The sequence below is a fragment of the Triticum dicoccoides genome, chromosome 4B, assembly GCF_002162155.2.
Source record: "Triticum dicoccoides isolate Atlit2015 ecotype Zavitan chromosome 4B, WEW_v2.0, whole genome shotgun sequence".
Taxonomy (NCBI): Eukaryota; Viridiplantae; Streptophyta; class Magnoliopsida; order Poales; family Poaceae; genus Triticum; species Triticum dicoccoides.
This window is the reverse complement of record NC_041387.1, coordinates 537,069,117-537,084,292: the sequence shown is the minus strand read 5'-3', so window position 1 is coordinate 537,084,292 and position 15,176 is coordinate 537,069,117. Positions and strand designations below refer to the sequence as shown.

Genomic DNA, 15,176 nt, shown 5'->3' with positions numbered 1-15,176 from the left:
AGATAAAGAGACGCAAAAGTTTATCCTGGTTCGGGACACCTTGCGGTGTAATACCCTACTCCATCATTTTGGTGGATTGCCTCGAAGGGTTGAGGACGAACTAGTACAGTGGATGAACTGGCCTCCGGAGGTGAGGTGTTCTTGAGCTCAAGAGAGCTGGTGGGATCTCAACTAGATGCCCCTCTATGGTGGTGGCTAAGTCCTATTTATAGTGGCCTTGGTCCTCTTCCCAAATGTTGACGGGAAGGGATCCCACAACGGCCGGATTTGAAATGGGACAAGCAGTACAACTTATCCTGACAAGATTAGTCTTCGCCTGCAAAAATCCTCTGGTCGTGACGCTGTGGTGGGCTCGGTGATGACCTCCATCCTGCCGTCCTGGCGGTCTTGGTCTTGTTGCACCAGAATGGAAACCTTTGGCTGATTGCTCGGGACTCCGCGCCTGTAGCTTGCCTCACTTGCACCAAAGAGGAAACTGGTGCCCTGCACCCGCTGGCGCCCGCCTGTCCTTGGTCGTCACGGCTCACGTCAGCTGAGCCTCGTGAGGTATACCATGCATAGAACTCTCTGCTCCTCGGGAGCCAGCCTGAGGAGGCTGATCCCCTCGGGGGTTTTGGCATCGTCCGCCTCGCGAGGGTCTTGAGTTATTGATGTCAAAATCAGGCCATACTAGGCCATTGATGGAGCCACGTGGTGGGCCACAGACAGGCAAGTCTGGAGACCCCATATCCAGAACGCCGACATACTATATGATGGTTGAGTATGTGGACTTGCCAAAAGGCTCCGACACGTGACCCTTCCCTGAAAAGATGATGAATTGTAGTTGCAAAGTTGACTGAGAACATAGTTTGTTAGTTTTCAACAGAGTTTATGCTTTATACTTTGATATTGTGATGAATTGTTTACTTATTCATGAGAAATTATATGATGCAGGTTTTATGATAAAAGTTCTATCATAAAGTTTTATGTTAAAATTTGTTGTTGTTATAATAATATACATGATGCTTCTATGTCCGTATTTTGTTTTTATCGACACCTCTCTCTCTCTCTCTCTAAGCATGTGGACATGTTTTTCGATTTCGGTTTTCGCTTGAGGACAAGCGAGGTCTAAGCTTGGGGGAGTTGATACGTCCATTTCGCATCATGTTTTCCTACGGTTATTTATAATGTTTTTATGCATTATAATGCTTTTTGGAGTAATTCTAATGCCTTTCCTCTCATAATATGCAAGGTTCACACAAAGTGGGAGAATACAGGCAGTTGGAATTCTGGACCCGAAAAAGCTACGTCAGGCCACCTGTTCTGCACAACTCCAAATGAGCTGAAACTTCATGGGGATTTTTTATGGAATAAAGAAGAATTATTGGAGCAAATAACCACCGGAGGGGCCCACCAGGTGGGCACAACCCACCTGGGCGCGCCAGGGGGGGCCACGCATGCCCTGGTGGGTTGTGTCCTACTCGGCCCACCTCCGGTGCCCATCTTCTCGTATATAAGTCATTTTAACCTAGAAAAAAATCAAGACGGGACTTTCGGGATGAAGCGTCGTCGTCTCGTGGCAAAACTTGGGCAGGAGCACTTTTGCCCTCCGGTGGAGCGATTCTGCCGGGGGAATTTCCCTCCCGGAGGGGGAAATCATCATCATCATCATCACCAACAACTCTCCCATCTTGGGGAGTGCAATCTTCATCAACATCTTCAACAACACCATCTCCTCTCAAACCCTAGTTCATCTCTTGTGTTCAATCTTTGTACCGGAACTATAGATTGGTGCTTGTGGGTGACTAATAGTGTTGATTACATCTTGTAGTTGATTACTATATGGTTTATTTGGTGGAAGATTGTATGTTCAAATCCATTATGCTATTTAATACCCCTCTGATCATGAGCATGACTAGCATTAGTTACTTTTGTTCTTGAGGTCACAGGAGAAATCTTGTTGCAAGTAATCATGTGAACTTGGTATGTGTTCGATATTTTGATGGTATGTATGTTGTGATTCCCTTAGTGGTGTCATGTGAACGTCAACTACATGACACTTCACCATACTTGGGCCTAAGGGAATGCATTGTGGAGTAGTTATTAGATGATGGGTTGCAAGAGTGATAGAAGCTTAAACACTAGTTTATGCGCTACTCCGTAAGGGGCTGATTTGGATCCAAAAGTTTAATGCTATGGTTAGATTTATTCTTAATACTTTTCTCGTAGTTGCAGATGCTTGAGTGTGGGTTAATCATAAGTAGGAGGTTTGTTCAAGTAAGAACAACACCTAAGCACCGGTCGACCCACATATCAAATTATCAAAGTAGCGAACACAAATCAAACCAACATGATGAAAGTGACTAGATGAAATTCCCATGCACCCTCAAGAACACTTTGCTTATCATAAGAGATTGTTTTGGCCTGTCCTTTGCTTAAAAGGATTGGGCTACCTTGCTGCACTTTTGTTACCGTTAGCGTTACTTACTCGTTACAAATTATCTTGCTATCAAACAACTTGTTTCTTACAACTTCAGTGCTTGCAGACATTACCTTGCTGAAAACCGTTTTTCATTTCATTTTGCTCCTCGTTGGGTTCGACACTCTTACTTATCGAAAGGACTACAATTAATCCCCTATACTTGTGGCTCATCAAGCCTCCTCCTTCTTCTTCTTCCTTGGCCTCCCCTAGATGGGAGGCGAGTTCCCCCTCTGGTCCATGGCCTCCATGGCGGCACAGGGGCAGGAGCCCCTCTGAGATTGGATCTCCCTCTCCGTTCTCTTATGTTTCACATTCTTCAGATCTGTCCGAAAACCGTTTCTTAAATATCCGGAGATCCGTAACTCCGATTGTGCTGAGCTTTTAACACGACTTTTTCCCCGGATATAAGCTTCCTTGCACCCGAAGTAGAGCTCTAACCGCCTTACGAGGTGACCACAACCCACCACCACGCGCCTGGGCCCTGGGGCGCGTCCTGGTGTCTTGTGGGGGCTATGGGCCTCCTTTTGCGTTGATTCCACCTCCCAAAAATCACATGTATTTCAAAATAATTCTTCATGAAAATTTATTGCATTTGGACTTCGTTTGATATGGATATTCTGCAAAACAAAAAACATGCAAAAAACAGGAACTGGCACTCGGCACTGGATCAATATGTTAGTCCAATAAATCATATAAAATATTGCCAAAAATATGTGAAAGTTGTATAATATTGGCATGACACAATCGAAAATTATAGATACGACGGAGACGTATTAGACGCTAGCCCTCACGTGAGATCTACATTTGCAGGACATGGTGATTGCTTCGGATTGTTTACAAGTGATCTCAAACATCAAGATGAAGGGTCGCTAGCATATGCACCTATCCTTGGGGAGAGTCAAACTAGTAGGAATAGTTTTTCTTCTGTTCATTTTCATTTCGAACATAGGGAGAATAATTTCGAGGCCCATTCGCTAGCTAAAAGAGCTGCATCTCTTGCGGTGGGTCGCCATGTGTGGCTAGGGGTTTCGCCAGAGATTGCTTGTATCCCTGATGTTTTGAACTTTGAATAAATCCCCTAATTTATCCTAAAAAAGGTTTAGCTGGATGTCCTACTCCCGTGTTGGACTCGAGACAACTCGTACACTTCCAAGAGTTGCTACGACAATCTCTTCCAGGGATTGGTTGGTTCAAGTTTCATGGAAGTTGAAGTGGAAATCATAGGCGCCTCATCGGGTGGAGTTCTTCATCTGTCTTACCTGTGAGGGCCGTTGTTAGATCTTCGTGGATTAGTGGCAGCAAAGCTATTGCTTAGTCCCACCCCTGCCTGAAAGGGCACCACCTGTGTTATAATGTCGGTGGCCTAGTGCATCTGGAATCATCAGAACACGATCATCCTCGATAAGGCCCAACTGAGCAATGGGTGCGAAGGGGTTGCACGCCCTGCTCTCGGCAGCGACTGAGACTAGCAACTAGGGGCATTGTGCTGTAATCCGAGGGTGTTGTGTTGTACATCTTTGGGCTTGTACTAACTCTTCTTCTATCAATGCGTTGAAATGTAATACTTTTATGGGTTTTTATTTGAGAGCATATTTGCATGTTTCCCTTAGAGCATCTACAACCGAACTTGTCAAATTCGGCCTCTCAAAGCCCACGGACGTGATAGGGCGCGTCCGCGGGCACTGGACGGCCACACCTCATACTTGGTGCTATGCATATGAGTATCTCATATTTCATCCACTAGATCCATACAAAGCATACAAAAGAAATCCTACGTACTACGCACATCACGCTAGCCTAATTACGCTTCGTCGTCGAAGATGTCCACGACGTCGGTGCCCGGGGCCGGGTAGATGGGTGCGTAGGAGTGCTATGGCTCCTCCTCCTCATCCATATACGCAAGCATCTCATCGACGCCTGCGGCGTGCTCCGCCTCCGCCTCCTGCAGACGACGGCGGTTGGCCTTCGCCTCCGATTCCAACTGGAAGGAATCGAGAAATGCTTGATGCTTCGCGTCAGAGCATCCTCTTTGTCCTCCTCCCGCTCCACGTCCTCCCCGTCCTGCTCGACCACCCCCTCTTCCTCCTAGTCCCCCTCCGGATCCATCGCGTCCGGAGGTAGCCCCGCGGCTATCCGGGCTTCGCGCCTTGCCTAGATATGTTCAAGGAGCTGCAGCGGGCACTCCACCGTTAGATATGGGTAGCGCCTTACTAGCGGCGTGGGGGCATGACTCCTAGTGGTGGCGAACGGCGAGTGGGAAGTGGCGGCGGCGGACGGGAGGGGGAAAATGTGGACGGATAGGGTTTCGGTGCCGGCGGTCGGCTTAAATAGCTGGGTTAGGGCACTATGCGGGCCGCCTGAGCAGCGCCACGCGGCGCCATCGGTCCGACAGAGGAGACGAGCTTCGGACCATCGGGTTTCAGAGTGTTTTCCTATGGGACCCCATCGTCAGTCCGGCGTGGCGGACGCGCCCGGTCGTGCCTCGGCCTTCTCAGCCCTAGATTTGGGCTGGATATGAGGGGGTGCCGGTCAGCCCAGACGTTTGAGGCCCGTTTGAGGCGCCCGTCTAGGTCAGGTCTTTTTGATCGGTCACTGACTAGACACGATACTCCGCCCGGACATTTGAGGGGATACGGGGTGCCCGCTGTATATGCTCTTATACTCTGACACATACGCCGACACCGCATTTGGGGAAAAAATTATATGAGACCAGGTCTCATATAAAGCAGGTGAGACCCGCCATGATGGATGACACGTGGCATTCATAAATCACAAATCATCTAATCTCTTCCCCCCTGATTTCAGGTGGGAGATGGGGTAGATGCTTTGTGATTTATAAATGCCACGTATCATCCATCAGGATGGGTCTCACCTGCTAACCCGTGAGACCTGGTCTCATAGAATTCTTTTCTCCGCATTTGCTACTGCTCCAATATAGGAGTACTCATGAAAAGATAAAACGTCTTACATTATACTCCAGTTTGTATGACGGAGAGAGTCGTACCAGTACTGTGTTAAAAAAAAACTGCGTGCTCCAGTTTGGGCCGGTGGTTTTGGCCTGTTTAATCGCAGAGATAAGCGGCGTGATTCCCTACGCAACTAACTGCCCGCCGCGTATCAGCAAAAGGATTACACCCGTGTTGCGCAAGGACTCAACGTGGACGGCCCCCTCGTGCACCGCGCCCCACCGGATCATCCGTCCGTTCCAGACTCAACGGCCCAGATCCCGCGGCGCCCCCCTAATCCTCAAGCGACCTTCCCCAACCCTCCGCGGCTATTAAATACCCGGTCGCCGCCATTCTCCCCGGGCTTTGATCGATCGAGTCGATTCTCCCGCAGAGCTTGAGAGAGATCGGGGGCGATGGGAGGCGGCAGCATGGGGATCCGCGCGGCCGCCAGGGCCGCCTTCATCGGCGGCTACCGCTCCGCCTCAAACGCCCGCCGCTCCGCCCTGCCCTCCTCCTCCTCCGTCGCCGCGGCCGACACCCGCCCCGCCTCCACGGCCACCACCTTCGACGACTGGTACATCCCCGACCGCGAGGTGTTCGGCCCCGTGCCCTCCCACGAGGAGGCCATGGCCGCCACCCTCGACCTCAGGGACGCCTTCGAGATGTGCGCAGCGCTAAACTCTACTAATTACTTGTCACTTGTCCTTCTTGCTTCCTTTGTTTTACCAGATTGATTGATGTTATGTCGCAAAACTGGTGATAGTTTGATAGATATGGTTCATGTCCATGAAGTTTTAGTTGCAAACTGGTGCGATTGCACGTCTGGTTGTTTGGCAGTGGCAAAGCCCCATATAGTGGTTGACCCTGTTCTTTTCTTCTTTTTCATTAGATTGTTCTTGTCTTTTGTCCGGTGTAAGACAAAATTGGTATCAGGAGCGTTCAGCATTTTCCGATAGATTCAAGATTTTTTTTAAATTTAGGCACCCTTCATGTTTATCTGTGGTTTTCCTGTCCCTAAGTGCTCGTTTGCTGGAATCGTGCCATCAGAATTTTGATTCACGGAAAATCAAGCCAATGCTTGTTTAGGATTTCCATTGCATGTTCTGGAAGGATTGCCTGATCCAAACCCTAAAAATATCTCAACGTGTCAGTCATGTATTGTTCTTCTTCCAACCATGTCATACAATTCTGTATTCGATTAGTTTCCTTATTGTACCTTTTCCATAGTATGTCGCTTTGGTCCTTTTGGCTTGTGTGCCAGATGTTGTGTTTACTAACAAACTGATGACTTGTGTTCATGCCACCAGTGCCAAGATTGAATCCCATGGTGGCCGCCTGGATATCTCCAAGACACATGTCTCCCATGATGGCCTTGATGATCCCACAAAGGTTGCTCAGGAAACATTTCAGGATCATCTCCATTCAGAAGCATCTAAGCATGAAGAGAAGCATGACAGTTTATCCGTTGCCTCTGGATCCTCTGCACGTGTTATTGAAGCCTTCACCATGCTACATGAGAGTCCTGAAGCTCAGGTAATTAAGCTCCAACTTATACTGAAGGTGTCAAGGCAAGGCCACCCTAATGATGTGTTGTGGAGTCATGATTTTTTCATTTCTTCCTGCTAGCATCAGAAGATAAGTTGGTGTCATGTATTGGCATAATGTCAGCCCTTTTTTTGTATTCATGCAAGTTCAGTTGGCATTAAGTGCAAACAACTCAGCATTGTTGTTTATTTACCTGAAGCATGGGTTCTATTTTGGCTGCAGGATGTTGTTGCTTCGCTTGCTTCTGATAAGAATGTCTGGGAAGCTGTGATGAAGAATAAGAAACTTGTGGAGTTTTACAAGACAAGTAAGCTCCCAGCCATCATTTAATACATATAATTCAGTTAACCATTAGACAAGTATAAGCAATAACTTGGTTCATATACCTTCCCGTTCTCAGACCTCAGCGAGTCGTCCAGTGTAACTGACGAAGCTGAGCAGAGCGACGCCGAGAGCTCGCAGAGCAGCAATGGTGTCGTCTCGCCAGGAGACGCATTCAGTGATTACATTCAGAAGATGAAGGCGTTCGTGTCGGAGATGGTGACGAATCTTTCGAGCATAATGCAGGACCTGGTGGCCACGTCGGATGAGGGCCAGAGCAAGGGGAGGTTGAAGACCCTGATCATCAACACCAAGAAGGATTTCACAAGTGGCCCGTCTAACTTCGTGCTCCTAGCCATCGCGTCTATTCTGGTCGTTTTGCTCAAGCGTGCGTAGTTCTGAATAAAGCTAAGGAGCTGGCAGAGTGGTTGTTCGGAGTTTAGTTTTGCTTCAGCTTTTTGAGCCAGACAGGATTTGATCTTCTTTTTCTACTTATTAGTTCATCAAATGGTCGATTCGACGCACTGTACAGGTCGACGTTAAGTCCTTTCAAGGGTTTATCTGGTGGCTGTGTGTTCACCTGGGGTGAACATGTTCTGCAAGATGAATAATATGAATATATGATAGAGTTTTCTTTTCTTTTGGACTGGTGATAGGAGTTAGTTGTTACTGCAACTTTATATGATCTCGTTCTGGTTTAGCCATGTTTCAAAAAATTCTGGTTTAGCCACATGCACATATCTGTGCAGTGCCCAGGGTTAGCCCTCTTGTCTGAGTATCTAAATTACTCTGTGTAAAGGTCGGTGCATAACACCTACACAACAATATTGATAGGTTTTTGTAGGTGAACACTACTCTTAGTTAAGTTTACATATACGCAGAAAATATAGCACACCAGCTGCTAAGCTGGGCGAAGGCGTATGTACCCCGTCCAGTTGATGCCTCACAAGTTTGCCTTTCTATCGACATCACTTGAGTCATTTGCCTTTCAATTAGCACAAGATCTGTATGCGCACATCTAAAGAAAATATCATACGTATTATGCATAAATGTTTATGCGGCTCTTGCTCCAGACAGTTGTGTCTCGCTTAAGGCTTACAAGTTTACGTGTAATAGTTCATAAATAGACCAATGGAAACATTTACTCGAGTACTGAACATGCGTGTTTGATTAAGATGCGGGTTCTGAAAAATCTGTTGTGAGCTGTGAGACCGCATTCTGGACAGTTAATACACTATCATAACATGGGCGCACATGCTCAAATGTTACAAAGTTTCAACCGGCTGTTTCTTCCGAGAAGAAAGGGGAAATTCACGTCATCTACCATCCAGAGAAATCTTTGAATTCTACACTAGGAGCACTCGCTTTTCTCTTCTTGCTTGAATCATCTGCTGTGGCGGCATTTCCAGTGGCATCAGCAGAGCCAGCCGTCCGAGCCTTGAGATACTTGCCAACTCCACCACCAGCGCTCGTTGAAGCAGAAACACCAGTCCCTGGGTTGCTATACCATGACCCCACCTTATCCTGGATTAATGCAAACAAAATGTTAAAATCATCAGAGTAAATGCAAAGAGGCACTGGAATCCAACTGGAACAAGATGCAAAGCAGCATTACATGATCTTCATCCTTGTTCTTCTCCTCCTCCTTTGCCTTTTCTTCTTCCTCGTCTGGTTCCGTGTAAGGATTCACAAATACACTAACTTTCAGTAACTTTATTTCCTCCTGTTAACAAAGTTGAAAACCAGGAATACCACGTTCAGATGTTTTTGTCCAGTGAAAAAACAACTATGCCGAACACAATACATCAATTATACCTAAAAAGGTATGGAACATACAGTGCTTAAAAGACGAGTATACTGCAGTTGTGCCAAAGTTTAATGGCCAACATATTGTGGCCACAATATCTTGTTTGCGAAAAACTACAAGGTATTTTCATTTTTAAAGCAAAGTGGAAAAAAATGCAAGTGTACTGCAGCTGTCCCAAAGTTAATGGTCAAGGTTTTTGTGGCCACAAAATCTTATTGCAAAAAAGCACCCGGTATTTTCATTTAAAAAATATAGTAAAAAATGCAGATGAAACTAAAACAATCATACTAACCAATGGGCGGTCGTCATCATCAACAGGAACCTTTTCCATTGCTGAAAGATTGTGCAGACCACCAACCACCATGCCAAACACTGTATGTTTGAAATTTAAATGTGCCGCGGACTTGTATAAGATGAAAAACTGCGACCCATTGGTATGGAGCCCAGAATTCGCCATGCTGACAACACCTCTTCCTGAATGTAGCAGCTTTGAATTCAGTTCATCCTTGAAAGGTTGACCCCATATGGACTCCCCTCCGCTTCCTGTGCCAGTTGGATCACCTCCTTGAATCATAAAGTTTCTGTAAAAAGGTAATGATCAAACCAGACAACATTTAGATATATAGCCATAATCATGTATAAAGAAGGGAATGATTGAATGGACACGATTTATATACGGCTAATAGAATAGGAGAACATACTTGATGCTACGATGGAAGATAAGACCATTGTAGTAACCATTTTCACAATGTGTTAGGAAGTTTTCACATGTCCGAGGAGTAATATCACAATGAAGCTCCAAATTCAAATCACCATGGGTGGTATGCAACTGAACATATCCTTTCTTTTTTGGATTCCTTTCAACTTTAACATACTCAAATTTATTTTTGGTAACGGGATCATAGGAAGTCGACGTGAAAGAACGTGAAGCTGCTCCAGTAGTGTAACGACTTTTAACCTGAAATCACCGAATCAACTCCATAAGACAAGCACCAACTACACAAGTAACAAAAGGTCTATGTAAATATAAGACATAAAGATGAGATGAGAGTATACCAATTTAGCATTTATAGGATCCCGATCTCCTGCCCTGTGCATAGCAATTCTAGCAGCAGTTTTCTCAGCAGTGCCAGATTTTGCTGCTGCTGCGCTTCTGCCATGAACAGAAGCCGAAGCAGCATCCACAACACTGAATGGTTGAGGAGGTTTAGGTTCTTTGCTCGATTTTGAGTCACTCTTCTCTTCTTTTGCTAAAAGGACAGCCAGTGCGGCAGCTCTTTCCTTTTGAGCTTTCTGTCCTCCACCACCATGCAGAAAAGCTAATTTTCCTTTTTCAGTCCCAAGTTCCTTCATCATTTGCTTAAGATCACCGGCAACATTTATGTTGTAGGTTGGATCATCTTTCATCCGCTGCAACTCTGCACAGAAGTTGGATAGTCAGACTACATAAGTAAATCTACATCAAAAGGAAAGATTACATATGTTAGATACAAAACAGCCAACACAAAATAAGTAAAAGGGAAAGAGGATGCATAATTGAACCTTCATCATCAAGTTTGAGGCCTTGTCTAACATGATCAAATTGCCCTAGGACCTTGGTATCAAGCGCATTTGGATTCTGCAGAAGTTCAGAAGGCAAACAGCATTAGGCTAGGGTATTAATTGTCAATAAGACAATGAATAATATATATCGTCCTTCCAGACAGCTACCTGAATTGTTATCAAGTCCTTTCGTGCGAAGGGCTCATCGGTTAGCAACTCTTTCCAATTCTTTGGCTTAATGTTAAGCTCCTGGATTGCCTATGAACACAAAGCAATAATCAATCAGCTACGAGCATACCAAATTGACCACCTGAAAAACACTATTATACTCCTTTCGTCCCAAAATAAGTGACTCAATTTTGTACTAACTTTAGTATAAAGCTAATATAAAGTTGAGTCACTTATTTTGGGTCAGAGGGAGTATAAGCTAACCAAAGTCTAAAGCCCACCTCATAACAGAAGACGTTCCTGGTAGTCTTTACAGCAACTATATGCGTGAATTCTGTAAAAACTTTATTTAAAACAGGACACTGAAACTCTCCTGCACGAAAAGAGTAAATATTAACATAATGACACCGGAAGATCAACCACATCAAAGGAATTTACTACTGTTCAAGCAGTTCTATTTGGTTCAGGCTACATCAACTTTTTCATGCCATAGATTTAACTCACCGTCTGTGTTCTTGTGGAAAGTGAGAGGAATAAGATCCTCCTGCTTCAGTGCTGCTCCAGTTACCGGATGCTTCCCGAATTTTTTAATATATGGGATTATGCTCCTACATTCAGAAGCAAAAAAATAAGAATCCCTACCTTCTCAGCTCTCCTACCACTAAGTTATCCAAGAAGCAACTCCTACGCACTTACATCAAATCGAAGACGCTTCCATCTGCCGTACACACCGGATCCTCAAATGGCAAGAACGTGAGCCTAATATCCAACGAAATGACAATCAGTGGCTGAAGAAGAGGGATTGACTTTACTTACTAATCAACTGCTAATGTGGCTAAGTTCGAGTCGTATGAAGGTTCAGTATCCAGAGCTGAATTTGAGCATTTGGAGCTTACAAAGGTAACTAACTAGCTTAACTAGTGGCATATACCAACTAAAAGATCCACAAAAAACAAGTCCATGCCCTAAGGAAGAAACCCTATAAGCTCAAGCTCTCCCGAAATTCGAATCAGAATCCTAAATTGCCAAGAGAACAGAGGTAAGCAGGCAAATCTTCCAGCAAGGCTGGTGAGGGAACATGGGAAGCAGGGAGAGAGAGTAGGTAATTACGCGCAGCAGTAGAAGGGGAGGCGCTGGAATGGCGCGATGGCCTCCCTGTTCTTGGCGCCGCCCCACTCTGTCGCCCACTCCGTGGCAGTTATGAACATCCGGTCCTTGCTATGCTGCTTCTTCCCCATCTCCGACTATCCTACAAGCGCGGGCCTCCGGCCGGTGGTGCGGTTGCCCTGCCGGGCGGTCGGGTTTCGCCGGCGGCGAGGTGGGACGGCGAGATTTGACGACCGCAAGTGTTGGGGTCGGGGAAAGAGAAGGGAATAGTAGGCGGCTGGCCTATTCGTCAGCGGCTCAGCCCGTGATAGAATAGAACAAACACGGCTCGAGCCGCGGGGGGTCGGTGCGAAACAGGTTAGGCCCGGCCCAGCCCAACCCAGAACAGAAGTGGCCCAGAAGCAGAGCGAAAGTGCGCACCACCGGCCGAGCGAGCTGAGTCGATTCGAGCAGCAGGATGGGCGGCGGTGGCGGCGGCAGCCCGACGGCGAGCAGCAGCAGCGACGATGACGGAGACGCCTCGTGGAGGGCGGCCATCGACTCCGTCGCTGTAGGGGGCTTCGGCTACCCGTCGTCCAACGGCGCGGCGAAGGCCACCTCTGGCGGCGGCGGCGTCGAGGAGGACAGCAACGGGCTGGAGCAGCCGCCGCAGGATGAGGGGAAGGCGCAAACGCCTGGGCTCAAGCTGTACCAGATCAAGGTATCTTGCTCCCCACTTTCGCCCCTTGCTTTATGCTTGCTAGCTGCATAATATCAGGCGCAAAGCTTGGTTTCTTCTGCTCCTAATTCTGTGCTGCAGCTCATTGGTGCATGGTCTGTGGTTTTGTTGTTCTAATTCAGTGCTGTTAGGACGTACTGTCTTCAAAGCTTGATGCATACGTACTTCATTCGTCCAGTGGTCCGTGGACGAACTAGAATTAGCTGGTTCACTCGGATTACTCTGGGTTAACATAGTAAGTTAGCAATAGCAGCTGCATTTGCTTCAGTTGAACTGTATGTTCGAGTGAGATATATCAGTGTTACCAGCGGATGCACATACGTAGCTACACTCTTGCAGAGTAGCTACGGTTGGTAAATTGAGAAAACCCATCATGTTTCACCCCATAGACTGAAATTTTGGATATAATCAATCATGTTCCCCTCCATATAGGATGTGTACTGCACCACTGCCATTTTGGAGGTTTTCTAGCTGGCTGTTTTGATAAAATGCCACAACTTACTATGCCGCTACCCAGTAAAAATCAACTTTGTCAGTACCCAGTAAAAACGAACTTGCTTTGCCACTAGGAAATAATGCCCCATCTTGCATTGCAATCGATCCAATTCCCCTTTATTGCTTTCACCTTTTGGTAGATGCCCCGTTCCATATGTTAAATAATTTCCGGTGGACCTCCAGATCATCGTATTAGTTTCTGTTGGTACCTGTCCCAGCCACAAAGTAAGTTCATCACTTGCATGATCCTTTTAATATGCAGTAGTTTGCAAATACACCATGTGATTTACATTCTACATCTACAGAATTCTGTACTGATTACTTGCATGATTCTTTCAGAATGTAGTAGTTCATCACTTCACCTGGCAAGCCTGATGAGCAACTAGAAAAAGCTGGCACAATGTTGCCCTGTATTCACCATTCAGACCTGCCAGTTTACAACTATAGTATAACCATTTCACTTAAACAAAATTTTCCTGTTTAAGTTTTTTTTTTCTCTGCCCTTCATTCAGTTGTTCTTCTGTTTATATCATTCTTTCTTTTGGTTAGGCATTAGGAAGTCATACTATGTTATGCATTATGATCTTACAAACTTCATTTGATTTGTTTCAGGTAAGAAATATGTTGGACGATATGTTAGAGAAAAATCTCGAAATAGTGAGGAATCCTTGCTTGAACTTGGCTGACCCCGAGGAAACAGGGGGAGGGATAAAGTTATTTAAAAAGGCACCTCCTGGCATCAGAATGGATGCCGTAGGTATGTCGTGAATGTGATTATCTTTAATAATCTTGGTGGATAAATCCTTTCATGATGATAATACATATTCATACTAATGTTTATTTCTAGATAAATACCATGTGCAACTCAAGAGACCAAAGATTCTTCCTGGGCCAGAGGTCGACGAGAAATCAAAGAAGGTTTGATATCTATTTTCACAATAATCATACATATGCATGTGAGCTTATGGTCGTATGTTTTACTGATTGTACTGCGACCCTGATTTCAGTTCAGACATATGCTTCAGTCTGTTGTTGTTGATGGTAACGACGTACTTGTTTCCGCGAAAGAAGCATCCCAAATATCATTGGCTAGAATGGAAGCTAGAGAAACTGCAGCAAAGACCAAAGCCAAGAGGGAGGAAGAAAGGGTGAACCAGCTGAAGAAGGTCAGGGGAGAGAAATGGCTTCCTTCCATTGCTAGTAAAATGAAGGTAAATAAGTGCATACTTTAAATCACTCTTCAATGGCTAGTTTGGTGGTTTGTTGTTGTACAACATCGACCAACATTTTGTATTGACAGATATATGATGCCAGCATGCATTATGTTCATATTGTCTCTGCAGAAAGAAAAATCTTGGGAGCAATGGCAGGAAAAAAAGCTCAAGAGCAATGGCAGTGATGGTGGATCATTTCAGCTGGGCCGCATATGCTAATCTTTTAGGCCATCTATGGGGGCACCCTTTTCCGGATGCCACAAGCCCACAATTGCTTTGATAACTTCTATTTTGCCATTTATCCATTTGGCGATGATGGTCGACAAGAGGATTGAATTGGATGAAAAGATAGAATGTTGGACTGACGATTTTGTTCTAATCTAGAGAACGTAGCTTATCAGTACCATCTCATGGAATTTTTGTAGCAAAATTATGTTATGTTCCAGGATTGGATATACTTGAGCCAGTCTCTGCCTCGCAACTGGGGCTGAAATCTAAGCCACAATTGCATTTTGTGTGTGGAGGGAACTAGTATTTATTTGATGACTCGGTTGCGATGGTCAAACATGTCTCATCGGTTGTCCATGTGGTTGACATGACATGTGGCAGGTTCATAGAGGAGAAAACGAGTCAAAGCACCTGAAAAAGAGTAAACATGTCAAAGCAAACGACAAACTTCTTTTGGGTGCTATAGAGCACCTGGAGGGTGTTGATTCCCTAACATTATGACTCTGTTTATCGGTTTCGTTCTTCAGCAATGGAAATGAAATCGACAAATCGCGGGCGTGCCCCTAAATTAAAAAAAAAATAGCAAACGGCAAACTTGACGGAACTCACGAGATGTCAAAAA

The 15,176-nt window shown here is 45.6% G+C and overlaps 3 protein-coding genes across 3 annotated transcripts; 2 read left to right on the top strand and 1 right to left on the bottom strand.

Moving 5' to 3' along the window:
* The first annotated feature begins 5,772 nt into the window (after positions 1-5,772).
* On the top strand, positions 5,773-7,926 carry LOC119291330. The gene is made up of 4 exons (XM_037570075.1): positions 5,773-6,073; positions 6,717-6,942; positions 7,177-7,261; positions 7,355-7,926. The coding sequence occupies exons 1-4, from the start codon at positions 5,823-5,825 to the stop codon at positions 7,669-7,671; spliced, it is 879 nt and encodes a 292-aa protein (XP_037425972.1). The 5' UTR covers positions 5,773-5,822; the 3' UTR covers positions 7,672-7,926.
* A 489-nt stretch (positions 7,927-8,415) lies between these two features.
* LOC119291328 (peptidyl-prolyl cis-trans isomerase CYP65-like) lies at positions 8,416-12,186 on the bottom strand. The gene is made up of 11 exons (XM_037570073.1): positions 11,903-12,186; positions 11,489-11,551; positions 11,297-11,400; positions 11,074-11,165; positions 10,793-10,882; positions 10,625-10,700; positions 10,139-10,500; positions 9,784-10,040; positions 9,375-9,663; positions 8,891-8,998; positions 8,416-8,799 (listed from the first exon to the last, which is right to left on the bottom strand). Exons 1-11 carry the CDS (start codon positions 12,028-12,030, stop codon positions 8,596-8,598), a joined length of 1,773 nt encoding a protein of 590 aa, XP_037425970.1. The 5' UTR covers positions 12,031-12,186; the 3' UTR covers positions 8,416-8,595.
* An 84-nt stretch (positions 12,187-12,270) lies between these two features.
* Positions 12,271-14,869, top strand: LOC119291329. Its single transcript, XM_037570074.1, has 5 exons — positions 12,271-12,599; positions 13,725-13,869; positions 13,960-14,030; positions 14,120-14,323; positions 14,456-14,869. The coding sequence occupies exons 1-5, from the start codon at positions 12,357-12,359 to the stop codon at positions 14,543-14,545; spliced, it is 753 nt and encodes a 250-aa protein (XP_037425971.1). The 5' UTR covers positions 12,271-12,356; the 3' UTR covers positions 14,546-14,869.
* The last annotated feature ends 307 nt before the right edge of the window (positions 14,870-15,176 follow it).

Coding starts and splice junctions, on each gene's coding strand:
- LOC119291328 (XM_037570073.1), bottom strand. CDS start 12,030: ATGGGGAAGAAGCAGCATAGCAAGGACCGGATGTTCATAACTGCCACG. Junction 10,701..10,792: donor AGGACTTGATAACAATTCAG/GTAGCTGTCTGG, acceptor GAACTTCTGCAG/AATCCAAATGCGCTTGATAC. Junction 10,501..10,624: donor CCTCAAACTTGATGATGAAG/GTTCAATTATGC, acceptor ACTTCTGTGCAG/AGTTGCAGCGGATGAAAGAT.
- LOC119291330 (XM_037570075.1), top strand. CDS start 5,823: ATGGGAGGCGGCAGCATGGGGATCCGCGCGGCCGCCAGGGCCGCCTTC. Junction 6,943..7,176: donor ATGAGAGTCCTGAAGCTCAG/GTAATTAAGCTC, acceptor TTTTGGCTGCAG/GATGTTGTTGCTTCGCTTGC. Junction 7,262..7,354: donor TGTGGAGTTTTACAAGACAA/GTAAGCTCCCAG, acceptor TCCCGTTCTCAG/ACCTCAGCGAGTCGTCCAGT.
- LOC119291329 (XM_037570074.1), top strand. CDS start 12,357: ATGGGCGGCGGTGGCGGCGGCAGCCCGACGGCGAGCAGCAGCAGCGAC. Junction 12,600..13,724: donor TCAAGCTGTACCAGATCAAG/GTATCTTGCTCC, acceptor GATTTGTTTCAG/GTAAGAAATATGTTGGACGA. Junction 14,324..14,455: donor CCATTGCTAGTAAAATGAAG/GTAAATAAGTGC, acceptor TTGTCTCTGCAG/AAAGAAAAATCTTGGGAGCA.